We start from the raw sequence: 15,452 nt of genomic DNA, 5'->3' as shown, positions 1-15,452 counted from the left end.
TGAAGCCCATTTAGTTGCTGAAAGGGGCTCTATGGTCTCTCAGAAGCCTCCTCTTCTTCAGGCTGAACAATTCCAATTCTCTCAGCCTTTCCTCATAGGAGAGGTGTTCCGTCCTTGTAATCATCACTATGGCCTCCTCTGGGCTTGCCCCACCACTCCAGGTGAGATCTCACAAGAGCAGAGTACAGAAGAAAGCAAGTAATATTTCACTTTTTATCATACCCACCTCACCAGGAAGGGAAAAAAACAAAGCCAAAAAATTCCAAATCAAAAAAACCTCACAGTCTTAGCAGTGATGACTTCTGGGTGCCTCTTGCTCTTTGTCCATAAATTGCCCTGACAAAATTATCAATGCTGGAAAAGAATTTATTTTTTCCACAAAGAAAATATGATATCCTAGTTGACACACAGAGAATTTGCATATCTTCCCCTTACTAAAGCAAGCCATTTGAAAATATTCCTGAATCTTGTCATATCTTCTCACCAATTTGCTCAAGCCTTGGGTGTCAGGGAGCAGCACTGCTTATGCCTTTGGAGAACAACACCCTCAGAGGAAATTTTCCCGATGTGCAGTGAGCTTCGTGCAGCGAGGGCTGGGAGGAGAGCAGATGATGTTGTGCTCTCTATAAACACACAGAGGGTTAGGCTCAATTTGCTAATATGTTTGTGTCTCCTACTAGCCCAATTCTGCCAGAGAATAGTGCCCTACATCTGCTGCCAAAGATGAGTTCATAAAGCACCAAAAGGTTGTGCCTTAGGTGCTAAATTGCAAAATACATTTCAGAGTCATGACTGCTGAATGAATACACAATCGTACCGTGCCCAGTTTCTTAACTCCAGAGGCAGTTTTTATCTAGGAGCTATTGAGACCTCTTTATTTCTAATTAAAGTTATTCTTTTTTGTGAAAAACCTAAAATTTTAAGGCTGAGAATAAGCAATGACCTCTCTGCTTTGAGTACTACACGTTGTCCCAGCTCATTCTGCCCCTTTGCTCCACTCTGGTGAGATCCCACCTGGGGTTCTGCATCCAGCTCTGGGGTCCCCAGCACAGGAAGGACAAGGACTTGCTGGAGTGAGTCCAGAGGTGGCCACCAAGGTGATCAGAGGGATGGAGCAGCTCTGCTGTGAGAAAAGGCCGAGAGAATTGGGATTGTTCATCCTGGAGAAGAGAAGCTTTGGGGTGACCTAACTGAGGCCTTCCAGTGCCTGAAGGAGCCAAAAAGAAAGATGGAGAGAGACTTTGGACAAGGGCATGGAGAGACAGGACAAGGGGAATGGACAAAGAGTAGGTTTAGATTGGATATTGGGAAGAAATTCCCTCTAACTGAGGGTGGGCAGGCCCTGGCACAGGATGCCCAGAGAAGCTGTGGCTGCCCCTGGATCCCTGGAAGTGTCCAAGGTCAGGCTTGGAGCAGCCTGGGTAGTGGAAGGTGTTCTTGCCCATGGCAGGGGAGTTTGGAACTGAATGCTGTTAAATGTCCCTTCTAACCCAAACCATGATTCTACAATCTCTGGTTTAAGGGAAAAAAAACCACATAATTTTTTCATTGCATACTCACATTTCTTAAATAGCCTTATAGGACACGATCCAGGATTTTCAGTCCATGAGATCAATGGGATTTTCCCAGGTAAGAAATGTAGGTTTAAGGTTGTTTTTTACTTAGGCATTTCATTAGCATGGCAGATCACTTATCTGTTAGCTCAAGTCATACTAATGATGCCTTCTCCCTATTTAGCCACAAAAATAACATGCTGGGAGCTACATCCCTTTCATCTTTCATAGACTCAACTTAAGAGCTGCCTTTTACCTACCTTTACATACTCTTATTCTTAAGCTCACCTCCAAATTGGTTTCGATTCATCCAGACTTGCTCTTTTCAGAGGAAGCAGAAAAATGTAGAAAGGACAAATCTTGTCCAAAGGATTAAGTAGGTCCTATCATATGGGGGAAATACGCATATAAAAATGTAAAGAATGCAAACTAAAGGCAACCAAGATCAACTGAAGTGCTGAATCTTGGGTTCAGCTCTGCCTCATGGAGCTGGAGGCAAACTGCCCTGAGAGGCAATTTCAGAAGCCAGACATCCAGGAAAACAGCAGATTCCTGTCTGAAAGGCAGAGATTCAAAAACAAATAAACAAACAAGCAACCCTCAAGCAAGAAAGGGCTTGCTTGTTCTTGGATTCCGTAAGGTCTGAAAGAAGAAGAAATACAGACATAATACGGAATGCACAGATACTATATGTAACTATATTTTGAAAGCTGATACGGACTGTTTCTTAGGTTTAACAGTAATAAATAGGAAATAACTCTCAGTGTGGAATCTAGTTAATCAAGAGCTGAGAGAAAGTACCTTCAAAGCTCTGTTTAATATAAGCCTGATCAATTTTATATAGGATCAGTGTGTTTCTGTCATGGCTCACTTGCTTCCTTTGTTTTTGGTACTTGTTATCGAGACACAGAAAATATCCACTTTTCTTCTTTAAATGTCAGCAATTTTGAATTTTTAACCTTTCACATTGTCCACAGTACCAGCTATTACTGTAGATCTTGAAGGAATTGCTCTCAGGTAGATGTAGTATTTCATGTGAATGAAAAAGGGAAAGCAGAAGCTTAATGTGTACTCTTTAGTTACCTGTAGATACCTAAAAGATTCCACATGACAATAACCAAAATATTAAACGGAGAATCCATGAAATGTTCACATTTTACAGTAATTTGCCCTGAAGAACAGAGGAAAATTCTGACCTACTTGAGGAAAGAGGGTTATTATATTCATTCTGCTAATCCAGAAAATACAATTTGACATGTAAGTAAACCATAAAGTTATAAGAAGGAACAAGTTAAGTCATGCCAGTTGTTAGGAGTAATTCTGCAGCTCTGTCTCTGGCAGAAATGCTCATTGAAGTCGTTGGGAATTAGGCATGTGAAGAGACTGAGGAATTGCATCCCACTTATTGTGGTTATTCAGAGGTAGAGCAAATACAAGAGAATTGTGTGTCGGTTTGGCTGCACAAGCTCAGTGTGTTCCAGGGATGCACATGCATTGTGGGAGCTGCTCAAGCACTGCTGCCATGGCAGGATTGCAGGACTCTCACTCGAGTTTAACACTGTCTGAGGAATGCTGCAGGAAATGTTCAGAGTTCCTCGAGAGCTGTCGTTTTGCCCCATGGCACCAGTGTTCAATTCTTCAGGGGCATGGATGAGTTCCTCACCTCAGAGTGAGACCCAGGCTGCATATGGAGCTCACCCAAGTCAGGAGGCTCAAGGTACAAGTTCATCATTACCTAAACCAGCACACATCTTTACCTAAATACAGCTTCCTCATGAGGGGCAGAGGACAGGCAGCACTGAGCTCTGCTCTCTCTTACCAGGGACAGGAACGAGGGAATGGCTGGGGCTGGATTCATGAAGATTTTTCATAGTGCCTTATATAGAAAAATGACTTTCCATGGCCTGTGATTGAGTTACTCTGGTTATTTACTGGCAGTAGAATTCTACATTAAGACATTTCTTACAGGACAAGAGACCTTAGTCTTTCCTGCAGCACAGCTAGAATATTTCACAGTGCAGTGTGTCAGAACAGTGCAGTAACAAATTGTAATGCATGCAAAGCAGATCTGCCTCTCAAGTCCACTTAGAGATTTCTCTTTTAGCTCATATCTTTCCAGATAGTTTGGCAAAGCACAGCACAGCCCCCTCAAAATAATGCTGTTTTATTGGATGGGTGTTATTTAACCCAGCTTAAAGCACCAAACAACCCTTAGAGCTGATATTCCTTTTGCAATATAAACCTTGAGCTATAGTTAATACTTATTCCCCCTGATCTGTATGTTGCCTTTTTTTACAAAGATTTCCATGATACTCTGTTAGATGACAGCATAGATAATTGAATTTAGAATCAAAGTAGTTTAAATTGCTGTCTTCTCTCAGGCTTTGTTCCCCATGCTGTTATTTTTCTTTGCAGCTCAACAGTACCTACATCCAGAGCCTTACACAAATGAGGTGAGACATTTTATTTCTGTGTGAAACCTGAAGGTAAATTACAAGGTCTTTTATTTCTTGAAATTGTAGTTAATTAAATGAAAGAGCCTTTCTACACACATTTCTTCTGAGCATCACATTTCTTGGGCATCATATTACCAAGAAGACACAAATTGGAGAGAGCTTGGGAAAAACAACATTTTCTTTGGTTTTCCCAATACAGATTAAAAGAGCTTTAAAAGTGGCATTTTCTAGCATAAAACTCAGAAATGTTACAATAAAATCCAAAGAAAATTTGAGTGAGACTTGGGTTGAATTTAAGTCTTTCAAGTGTCTTTTATGTGACCTTGCTTCTTCCTTGAACAAATGTATTTTGATTTGGATCTGGAGGACCTGGTTCTTCCCAACTTCCAGTCCTCATTCTTGGATTTTATCAGGACAACGATTTCTGGAAAAACTCCTTTACATGCTCTCCTGCCTTTCCAAATCTGACCCAGATGGCAGCTCTGAGAGCACACAGAAAATGAACATAAATATATCCAACTGGGTAATAAGAATAAATACCTTGTCAATTTGGTTAATCTCAGGATTGAACACTGAACATCTGGATATGCTTTATCTCAGGAGCTGGGAAACTTCTCAAAATTCCAGCAGGACACATCCCCATCGGCCCTGCTGTTGCAGAGTTTGACATTGCTGCCACCAGGGTTGCTAACCTTGCTAAATGGTGAGCACTCAGCTGCTCAGGGCTGCTGTGGTCAGACACTGAACAAGTTACATAATGCCTGCACCAGGTCAGGCTTTAACTTGGCATTGCTGAGGTGAAAGATCAGCAAGGTCACCTATTGCATCAAATGCCACTCGTCATTAACCCAGAATGATGTGCTGTCACTTCCTGCACTTTGCCAGCCAGGACTTTAAATTATCCTTAGATTTTTCTAGAATATGAGGGAATTCAGAAAATTAAAGGTTTTCTTGATACATCTTCGGACAAAGGAATTTGCTTTCAATCCATTGTTTGAAGACAATTACTTTCATCGTAATTTTTTTCAAAAATCACACACCTTGAGATATGGAAATATGGGAAGCATATTGCCAAGAGGAAGGAATCTTCAGGAAGCAGAAAGATCTTGACAGAAATTACCTACTCTTAAACTATCATGTGGCTGTTCCTCAGAATGGACAAATAAACTAGTAAAGAATTGAATCAATTCTTTGCTCTCTGCAGCTTGTCTATCAGAGTTCCCTGATGGGAGTTGGAGCTAGATGATCTTTAAGGGCCTTTCCCACCCAAACTGTTCTGGGGTTCGTCCTATGATTCTTCAAACTAATGTTCTTCTGGAGCAATTTCAGTGAAATGCAGCAATTCTAGAATTCCCCAATACTTGTGACTTTCAGGGTGATTCCATGGAAGGGACTGGATGATAAGGAAAGCTGTCAATCCAGTGGCTACCCACAAACACCACAGGAGGTATTGGATGTTGGGACATCATCACAGAGCTGACCTCACCTGAGAGGACAAGCTTTCAACTCACCTGACTCTCAGTTTGTTGTGTCAGGTTCTTAAAGACCCACAGATACAAAACCTGACATCTTTTAAGGTTCCCATTTTGCAAAGTTTGTGTACCATCATATAGTCTCCTTTGTTTGAATTTGTTTTTTGTTTTGCTTTTTTTTAATGAATGTTTAAGGCTTCGTTCTTTAAACAATAGCAGTCATTTATGATCAGAGCTCCTATAACAAATCAGCATGTGTAGAAAGGAGTAAAATCTTTTATTTGTATTGATCTTGTACACAGATCTGGTATTACTGAAAGTGTTTTCAGTCTGTCAGAACCTGCTCAGTGAAAAAGCACAAATCTTGAATACCACTAAAATCCCTCTGCATTGTTACAGAGTGCTTAAGCCCCATTGAATGCCACATTTTTAATTACATTTTTCCTGTGGCATTACACAGAACACAGAAAATGAAATTTTCAACTTGAGAAAGGAGCTGGCTTGGGCACTCTTCAGTGTTTTAAGGGGAAAATCTAAGAGAAATGGAGTTTAATATTTGTGCTACAGTAGAAAGCAAAAGTCTGTTGCTGCAGGCTGCATGAATCACAGCCACCACAGAAGAGCTCCTGTGAACAACATGGTAAAGATGCCAGCTAAGAGGACAAAGCAAACCTGTAACAAGCAGCTCATAAATTAGTTGAATGCATCATTATCTTCCCAGAAACTTTTACTGAGTGCACTACCAGAAATGAGGCCCACAACATGAGTTTTCCATGACAACGAAGTGCTGTAAAGATTTGTGCAAGGTGATTTCAGCTGACAGATGGCTGTATTGGAAAACAAAACTGTGTTCAGACCTAGTGATGCAAGAACATTATTATCAATTTTCCTTCAGGAGGATCTCTCCCACCAAATATTTTGCTAGACATGTTGTCTGCCTGTGAGTTGTAAAGCTGTTGGAAATCAGACTTTGATCTCATTCCCTAAGAGATATTTGGGACCACAGTAACACTTCTCATTCATTCCTGAGTCGCCTGACTATTGGTGGGCTGATGAGGCATATAATAGATCACCTGTTATATTTTATAGGGCCCTTGATAAACACGTGGCTACCTTGGCTTTTATTGTTTTTCTGAACATGGTCTGGAACTGGATGGCCAAGAGGACACCTGCCAGAGGACACTGCCACACACTCAACCTCTGCTGCCACCAGGAGGTGAGACTCACAACGCTCCACAGTGACCACAAAAATCAGTGATCACATCTCTTTTCAAGGAACTGTTCTGCCAAAAGCAGGGAGAGTAGAAAGCCTCTGATCTCTCTCTGCTCCTTGTCTTGGGTCATCCCTGCATCTCTCTCCATGGTCCTACTTGGCTTCAGTGAGGAAAAACCCACAGGTGGAAACCAGGGGATTCTGTCCTTAGCTCAAGGACCTATGTGTAGGTAGCACATGTTCTAATAATAATGAGAGAGAGAATAAGAGAGAGATTGCTAGGAAGGAAATAGACTTTTGTTTAATTTTCCAGTTATGTATTACACAACAAATCACATTGATTTTCTTCAAGAAAAATGCTTGGTCACTGACATGTCAATAAATATATTTTGTCTTTAGTTCCTCGGGTGTATTTAATTTTTCATTGTATTCTTCCAACTTTGCAATCCCGACTGCATGAATTGTTGTGGGTATTTTTTTCTTAAGTACAGATCTGAAAGTCTGGTTAAATTGACATTTCTAACACTTCCCCAACTGCAATGTCACAGTGTGCCTCCATGTACTTGTTCCATTTTCAGGTTAAATGAAGTCGGTTTCCAAAGTGATTTTGTGGTTCTTGGCCCCAGAAGTTGGCAGTGGTTTTGGCAGTTTGACACCCAGCTGCTGCTGCCTGCTCACTGCAGACACTCTCAGGTGCTGAATCACAGAATGGTTTGAGTTGGAAGGGGTCTTAAAAATCACAAAGTTCCAACTCCCTGCCATGGGCAGAAATGCCACCCACAAGACCAGGTTGCCTAGGAATGAGGGAGGCTCCTAACTTTCCTGTTCTCTCTGGAGTGTTTGAATTCAAAGCTCTTTTAATTTAATACCTACACATTCTTTTGCTTTTTACACATAGGACTTATTTGTGATTCCCTTTAACATCTATATTCAGCTGTGAGTCAAGTCCATTTCTGTCTATGCCTGAAAATATTGCACAAATCTTTATTCAGAATTGTTAGAGATAATGGATGCTCAGTGGGGCATTTCCAGAAGTGTTACCAGTGCAAATGGCCTCCTCTGGGCAATGCAAGGTTTGACAGTGAGTGCTGTTTGCAGGACTGCTAGGAATCTCAGCTGTAATAAGTGTCACCACATCCCTAACGAGAATCACCCACCCAACAGCCCCACCTCGACAAAGCAGGGAGGGAAAGGTCTGTCCAAAGGGCTTGGAGGCATTTAGCCAGGAAAGCTTTGGTGGCCTGGGATCAGAGCTGCAAAATCTGCATTCCCATTGATGTGCACCTCCTTCCAACACCGTGCAGAGGTGCAAGTCATGCAAAGTGGGGACCATGACTGCCACCTTCTCTGGAATTAACTGTAAAACGTTTTTGGGGTTCTAGGGTAAGTGGCTAAACAGAGTGATGGAAGGAAAAAGAGGTGGGAGCTTCTTGCATAGTAATCAAAATTTCCTTTAAAGGTAATGCAGTTTTGGCAAAGGCAAAATTGCTGGCAAAGCAGAGCCTTGAAAGGTTTATGAACGGCAAAAACCACATCTCAAAGGAAGAGACAATTTATGCTATTTGTTTATTTTGATTTGTAACATTCCCTGGGGTTTTGCTATGATTTACACTTCTTAAGGAAAAGAAGTAACCATATGAGCATACCAGGGCACAAGCCTTTCACCAGAGATCTGAGTGCACTGTGGGTAACCAACCATATCATGCTCTGGGAACCTCTTAGAGTGACAGGCAAATTATATCAAGACCTGGTTTTTGCACAGACAGTGATGACTAGCACAAGAAGGAGGCCACGAATAGTCACAGGGGTTTAGGTTTAGTTAGTCCTAAACTGAGGCAGAGGAAATAGCCTGCAGGAATGCCTCTCCCTCACTGCAGGCCCTGAGCTCTTAAGTGCCCAGAAGTGGACACACAGTTTGTCAGCAGTGGTGGCACCCGATGGCTCAGGCACCTGGGACTGCTGATTGCCTGGCCAGAAAGGAAGGCAGATCTGGAAGTACCCCGAGCAGCTGAAATGACCCTGTCTTTTGAAGCTCCAACTTAAATTAGGATTAAAAAGTTATTTTAATTAACCTGCAAGTAAACACATTCATACAGCAGTTATGACTTCCAAACCCATGACCTGAGGTGAACTTTGTGTTTTGTTAATAGCTCTGCAAATCACTGAGAAGACACTGGGTTCCTCCTCTCGGTGTGGAAAGACAGCCTCAGGTCATTTCAGCTGACCCAGGACTCAGCCTGTGTCTCTCACAGCCTTGATCCCTGCAAAGCTGGAAGGCAGGAGGGTGATTTTTGCAAGAGAGGGTTGTCCATGAATCATCTCCTTGCAGCCAGCCTGGAGGAGATGAGGTATCATCCACAGTCACTGACATGCAACACAGGGCACTGTCAACACCCACACCAGGTGGGCGAGGAGTCCACAAAGCAGACATTGCTTCAGCCAAGTACAATTAAAAACAATTAAACAGGGAATAATTTAAAAACCCTTTTTATTTAGACTGACACAGAGCTAGATAGGATTTATGAGCTAAGCTTTTTTGGTTGGAGAGCCAATGTGTACTTTAAAGCACTGTCAGAGATCGAGAGGGTACAGTCTGGAATACTGTGTTGTAATAATTTGTAAAACTGCATGAGACAGATTTTTGAAAACCAATTACTTCCTGTCCTTTCAGGGACAGATAAACCCCCAGCTAAAATTCCTTTTCATTCCGGTGCTTGTAACGATGAAGATGAAATGTGATTTTCCTTCTAACAAATGCTCCAAAAAGCAAAACCAAAAAAAGCATGTGTTTCTCTGTTATGGAAAATAGGTCTCAGCATGCTGTAAATTCTGTGTTTTACTTACTTTCTACCACAAATACCCCATTTTTAAAGAAATGAACAATGTAATCATATTCTCTGATTTATGTTTTCTTTTCTGCCTCATTTGGCACTAATGCTGTGTTATTACAAGAACAACTGTTCTCTGCAAAAAGAATGATCTTTAGACTTGTCATCCAAAACCTGTGAAGTCACTGGGAGGGAACTGCAGAGAAAGGCAGAGAGGCTGTGGACATGAGCAGCAGTTTCCCCACTGACCAGGCAGTCTCCTTCTTGTCTCCTGATGACACCAAGCTGCATTTTCCTGCACCTTCCCAGACAAAAACTCTCCTCCAGGTAGTGTGCCAAGAATGTTACTGGCAGTTTTCAGAAACGATAATGAACCGTGGGTCAAACAGGGCACAGTAGAGTCCCATGAGCACAGTCAGAGCCTGGGGACATCTTCACTGGTGAGCATCCCTGGGATTCAGCGCGGCCACGTACACCCTCATCAGCATCAGGATCACAGCCGTGCTAACGAGTGCCGCAGCTCGAGAGCCCTCGAGGCTTCAGACATGTGCTGGCAAGCCGGACAGCAACGAGGAGCATCTTAACAATGAACTTGGAGAAGAATCGGCAGGGAATTAGTGTCAGGCATGTGGAAAGAGGGTTACTTTTCCCATTTCCAACACCTATAATTACATCTCAAACGTGCTAATAAAATCCAGTGGTTACAGTGGGGTTTTTTCTCTCTGCGTGTCAAAGTTAAGCATGCTGCCTTGACGCCTAGGAAAAAAATCAACTTTCTTACACTTCAAATCGCCATGCAACCAGCAGAAGTGATGACGGTGTTCCCCGCTGGGTCAAAAAGACTGAGGTGCGCTCCTGGCTCCCGGGGCTGTCCCTGCCCTGCCGCCTCAGAGGTGCGGGGCGTAGAAGGGGCCGAGGTACGCGGGGCCCAGGAAGGGGGCGAAGGGGCCGGTGGCCAGCGGGAAGGGGGTGGCCGGCGGCACCAGCACGTTGGCGGCGGCGTAGGAAGGGAAAGTCTGGAAGGGCAGAGCGGCGGGGCCTGGAGGGCTGGGGCTGCCGCCGCCCGCCGCCGCCGCGGGGGATGCTGCGGGGGCCGCCCCGTCGGCGCCCGGGTGCTGCTTCTTCCACTTGGTGCGGCGGTTCTGGAACCAGATCTTCACCTGCGTCTCTGTGAGGCTGAGGGACAGCGCCAGGCTGAGGCGCTCGCAGACCGACAGGTACCGCGTGGCTCGGAACTTGTTCTCCAGGGCCACCAGCTGCTCGTAGGTGAAGGCGGTGCGCGCCCGCCGCGGCTTCCCGCAGCCCGGCTCTGCCCGCCGCCGCCGGGCGCTCCGCGGCGAGCCTGGCTCCTCCTGCCCGCCCGGGGTGGCGGTGCCGCTCCCGTCCCCGCTCGGCTCCTCCTCGTCGCGCTCCTGGCCCGCATCTTCGGCGCCGCTCTCCGCCGGGCACTGCGCATCTAGGTGAGACCGTGGGGCTCGTCAGGGGACAGCGCACTCTCCTCCCGGCCCCCTCCGAACCCCGCGCTTCTGCTCCGACATCCCTCCCTCCCCCCAACATAAGGGCAATCATTAAAAATACAATAAAGGGGAGAAAAATTCCGCCCGTCGTGCCAGAGCCCCCCCGCGTCCCCCGCTGTGCCACCGCATCCGCGGCGGGGAGGGGGGAGCCGTCGATATGGATTTCTTACCAATTAAAAAAGAAGTTATTAAAGTCCCCTTCTGAAGGGAAATAAATCCCCTCCCCCCCTTCCCATCCCTGCGCTAATGGAGTTTCAGATTTGCGAGGGCCAGATCGATAGATGTCATCTATTAAAGGTAAGTTTTAATCGAACAATATTAGGATCAGGCCGGGGGAAGGAGGTTTGAAGTGGGCACCTGCAAGCTGCGGGCAGGAGATAGGCGGGAGTCGGTAATAGGATATCGATCACCGGGAGCTAAGGCATCCTCCGGTGGGGACGGGCTGAGCAATTACCCAGCCGGCCGTCCCGCGGGCCGGGGCAGCCGACCGCTGCCGCCCCGGGGAAAGGAGCGCCCGGGGGAGGCCTTGCTGGGGCTAAAAAAACCCTGCGGTGCCTCGGTAAGAGCCGCGGCCCGTCCGACGCGGGATGGGACGGCAGCGCGCCGATGTGCGCCCTCCTCCTCGGGCAGCAGAGGATGCTCCGCACGCCATGCAGGGCACGCGGATATCGAGAACTTTTCCCTTTACATCATCAAGATTTAAAATCTAGTTCCAACCCCTTTCCCTCGCTCCTGCGGGAGCCCGGGCGGGGAGCGCGTCCCGGGGGCGAGGGGCCGGGGATCCCCGTCTGCCGGCGCCTCCACCTGCGCGCCCCGCCAGCGCCAGCCGGAGAAACTCGAGCGCGTTCCTACCATGTGCCTCTAGTTTATTCCTCCCGCTGCCGGGAGCAGCAGCGTCCTTTCCTACTTCAACTCTTCCCAAACTTTTCTCCCGCTCGCCCGAGCGGGGGGCGCTGCCCCAGCTCCCCGCGGCCGGTTCGCGTCTTCTGCTGAATTTCTGGGGATCCAGGATGTCTAAGATGGAGAAGGAGATTTTATGATGGATGGGGGCCGCCTTGGCCCCGCGGTCCGGGCATTCCGGCATCCCACCCCACCCTCCGCGCTTGCCGGAGACCTGCTGGCTCCCAGCGCGGAGCCGGCGGAGCGCAGCGCCGGGCGCGGAGCCGGGCCGCTCCCGAGCCGCACGCTCGGCGCTGGCGGCGCGGAGTGAGCGGCGGGGAGGAGGGTCGGCCGGGGAGGCGGAGGGGCCGGCGGTGGGGTGGGGGCAGAGGAGGGGGCAGCGCAGCCATTGGCACGCCGCCCCCGCGCCCCCTCCCCGCCGCGCTGGCTCCGCGGGGGCGCAGCGGGCGCCTCCCTCCATCCCAACCTCCTGGCGACGGGGCTTTCCCGTAACCTGCTCCCGGTTGGGAGGGGGAGCAGGAGCTCCTGGCACCGGAGCCGGGTCCTCCACCAGATCAGGGATGCGGCTGCACAGGGCAGCCCGACGGCAGCTGGTGTCCCCAGAGAGCCACCGGCTGCACCTGTCCCCTCGCCCTTCGCTGAGCCACCTGCCGTTCCCCTGGTCAGTGCTGGTCCGATGGGGTTATGCTCAGAGCGACCCAGAGAGGAGGGCCGGCTCCTGCATTTCTCTGCTGCAGCGGGCAGATCCCAGCTCCAAGCCTGCCCTGTGCCAGCAGCCACTGTTTGAGAAGTGAAGCTGCTGCCTGGTCCTCAGGGATAAATGAGCAGCTTTTCGTTTGGGAGCAGATTGGAATCAGTGTGATTCAGACTCTGGGCCAAACTCCTGCAACTCACCTGTGGTGTTCACATTACCTGATAGGGGAAACTGAGGCCTGCCTGCACTGGAGAAGTTCCTGCCCCCTGAGCTGCCCCCTGGCTAACCCTCCTTGTCTCGGGGGGAAGCACTTTGTTGTCTGTTCATACCTGTAACTGGGACATGGTAGGTGACAAGAGGCTAGGCCTTCCCACTCTGCACCATGCCCACTTCCAGTCAGCCCTCCTTATTGAAAATGTGGTTGCAGTGTGTTTCTGCATACCTGTATCTGTTCAGGGGGATGATTTTCCCTCTTCTTAGCATTTCGGCATTTGTCGGTGCCACAAATCATCAGATGCATTAGGGAAAGGCATCCTTCAGCCAGGCAAGGCAGCTGTCCGTAGGAATCCACTATTTCACCTGATTCTGTTCCTAAAGAAAGACACAGAGAACAGCCTTCCTCTCCCTCCTCTTCACAGCTGTCTCAGCCTCAGCAGAATCTGACTCACAAATAATTTTTGCTGTAGGCCTTAAGGGGAGAGCAAGAAGATTAGACAATGATGTGCAAGGGTGATGTGACTACAAGCAACTGTTACTGCTAATTATGTGGTGGCAGAATCTAAGAGCCCATTTGGCACCAGCCTCTGGGGTAGAATACCACAAATGCATAGAAGAGGAGGGAGCTCAGACCTGAGGAGTTCACACACAGAAGCTACAGGTGGCTAAAGCTTGGTTTGGGGAATGCAGGTGGCAGTGAACTGAGGGAAAAACATCTGATGTGTGGGAGACTGCAAATACTTCTGTTTGAGTTGTTGGGTCTGCAGGAGCTGAGAAGGTGAACTGTAGCATTGAGATTAATCTGTGAGCTACAAGACACCTTCAGATATCATCAGTTTCACATGTGTCTGTGCATAACCTACAAACACACATGTGGAAAGGCACATGCTCATGGATTAGTTCCAGTACTCTGAAGTTGGTCCATTTCCCAGCTCAGGCATTAAAATTCAGCCCAAGTACTGTCTTTAAATTGCTTTGATGCTAGGTGGGTTTCAACCCTGACCTGTCCTGACGGCAAGTGATGGCTGTAACAAGCTGTGGATCAATATTCATAGCGGGTGTCCTGGACTGATAACACTATCCAAGACAATGTTCACTATCACTGCAGACAGCTGAGATATTGTGCCATTAGTAATGTTGTTTTAAATAACCTGATCCATTTCTGGGTCTATTTAATGAATTTCACAGTTTAGATATTATCTTTAGGGAGAAGCCAGAGGCTGTTCCAGAAGCAGTGATGCAAATCAATGCTGCCAAGGCTCCTCTGCTTTCCTTAAAACAAAATGAACTATAATTCCACCACAGCTCCTTATATATTCTGGGAGCCGTGGCGTGCTATTGATGGCATTAGCGACGAGAAGATATTTGGGAGAAAACAATACTATCTGTAAAGCTGGAACACAGCCGATAAAATCTTATCAGTGATTGCAAAATTCTCTATATGCTGAATCAGTGGGGTTTTTTTTTTGGTTGCCATGAGAATCATACAGTGGCTTGGGTTGGGAGGGACGTTGAAGATCATCTAATTCCGCTGCGCTGCTATGGGCTGGGATGCCGGGTTGGTGTGCTAGCAGGGCTAGATGGGGCAGCCGCAGTTTCCCGGCGCTTTTCCCGGCGCGGCGGGGCGGAGCGGCGCTCGGACTGCATCTCCCGGCAGCGCCGCGGCGGGGCGGGGCGGGGCGGGCGGCATGGCGGGCCTGGGCTGGGCCCGGGCCGTGCGGGGGCTGCTGCTCGATGTCAGCGGGGTCCTGTACGACAGCGGGGCCGACGGAGGAGTCCCCATCGCCGGCTCGGCCGAGGCCGTGCGCAGGTGGGTGTGGGGCGGCGGGGAGACCCGCGGAGGGAGGATGCCTTGGGCTGCACCGAGTGGCAGCGGTGAGCACCTCCTAAAGGTGTTTGGACTCCATTCCCGGACAGCTTCTGGCGTCAGCTGGGTGCTGTGTAGGGTGACTGAAGCGCAGAGAGCCCGCAGACCCCGGGCTGATGGGGAGAAGAGCGTGGGGCGGTGCGGCGACACATCCCGCGTGGTTCTGTGTTCACTGTCACTGCACACGGGGTTGTGTTCATTGCTGTCACTGCTGTCACTGCACACGGGGTTGTGTTCATTGCTGTCACTGCTGTCACTGCACACGGGGTTGTGTTCATTGCTGTCACTGCACACGGGTTCTGTGTTTACTGTCGCTGCACACGGGGTTGTGTTCATTGCTGTCACTGCACATGGGGTTCTGTGTTCATTGCTGTCACTGCACACGGGGTCCTGTGTTTCTACTGTCACTGCACACGGGTTCTGTGTTAATGCTGTCATTGCACACGGGGGGTAGGAGGTGGCAGGATGTGGGACATCTGGCACTATCCCCTGGTAATAGTGTTTTAAATGTTACCCACGCTGGCGTGGTGTTTCTGCAAGTTGGTTGACTTTGCTGTCGGATTAGAAGGACTTCTTGCAGGGAACTTTCAACCCATTGGAAATGGGGAATTTCAGCGCTGGGGTTAATGATTGCCCAGCTTGGCAGTGACTCAAAGCAAAGTGTGCTCACCGTGAGTTACTCACAGTGCCCGCAGGTAGGGAACTCCACTTTTAGCCGAGTAATCCATGTAACACA

General features: G+C 48.0%; 2 protein-coding genes and 1 long non-coding RNA gene across 3 annotated transcripts in view; 2 read left to right on the top strand and 1 right to left on the bottom strand.

Annotated features, from left to right (window-relative positions):
- LOC146435053 (uncharacterized) overlaps nt 1-15,452 on the top strand; it is a 230,700-nt gene that overhangs the window by 145,853 nt on the left and 69,395 nt on the right. The gene's annotated exons all lie outside the window — the stretch shown is intronic.
- On the bottom strand, nt 8,257-12,136 carry NKX1-2 (NK1 homeobox 2). Its single transcript, XM_085064626.1, has 2 exons — nt 11,892-12,136; nt 8,257-10,978 (listed from the first exon to the last, which is right to left on the bottom strand). The coding sequence occupies exons 1-2, from the start codon at nt 12,121-12,123 to the stop codon at nt 10,410-10,412; spliced, it is 801 nt and encodes a 266-aa protein (XP_084920752.1). The 5' UTR covers nt 12,124-12,136; the 3' UTR covers nt 8,257-10,409.
- LHPP (phospholysine phosphohistidine inorganic pyrophosphate phosphatase) overlaps nt 14,504-15,452 on the top strand; it is a 68,968-nt gene continuing 68,019 nt past the window's right edge. The window contains exon 1 of the mRNA XM_085064631.1: nt 14,504-14,659. Coding sequence (XP_084920757.1) covers nt 14,538-14,659 — 122 coding nt within the window. The 5' untranslated portion in view covers nt 14,504-14,537. The remainder of the gene's footprint in view (nt 14,660-15,452) is intronic.

This window comes from Lichenostomus cassidix, chromosome 6, assembly GCF_008360975.1.
Source record: "Lichenostomus cassidix isolate B80296 chromosome 6, HeHo_3.0, whole genome shotgun sequence".
In the NCBI taxonomy this organism is placed as follows: Eukaryota; Metazoa; Chordata; class Aves; order Passeriformes; family Meliphagidae; genus Lichenostomus; species Lichenostomus cassidix.
The sequence above is the reverse complement of the archived record's forward strand: the minus strand, read 5'-3'. Positions and strand labels throughout refer to the sequence as shown.

What these genes read in the sequence shown, in the direction of transcription:
- NKX1-2 (XM_085064626.1), bottom strand. Translation starts at nt 12,123, where the DNA reads ATGCCGGAATGCCCGGACCGCGGGGCCAAGGCGGCCCCCATCCATCAT. An exon ending in GAATAAACTAGAGGCACATG is followed by an intron (nt 10,979 to 11,891) that starts GTAGGAACGCGC and finishes GGTCTCACCTAG; the next exon opens with ATGCGCAGTGCCCGGCGGAG.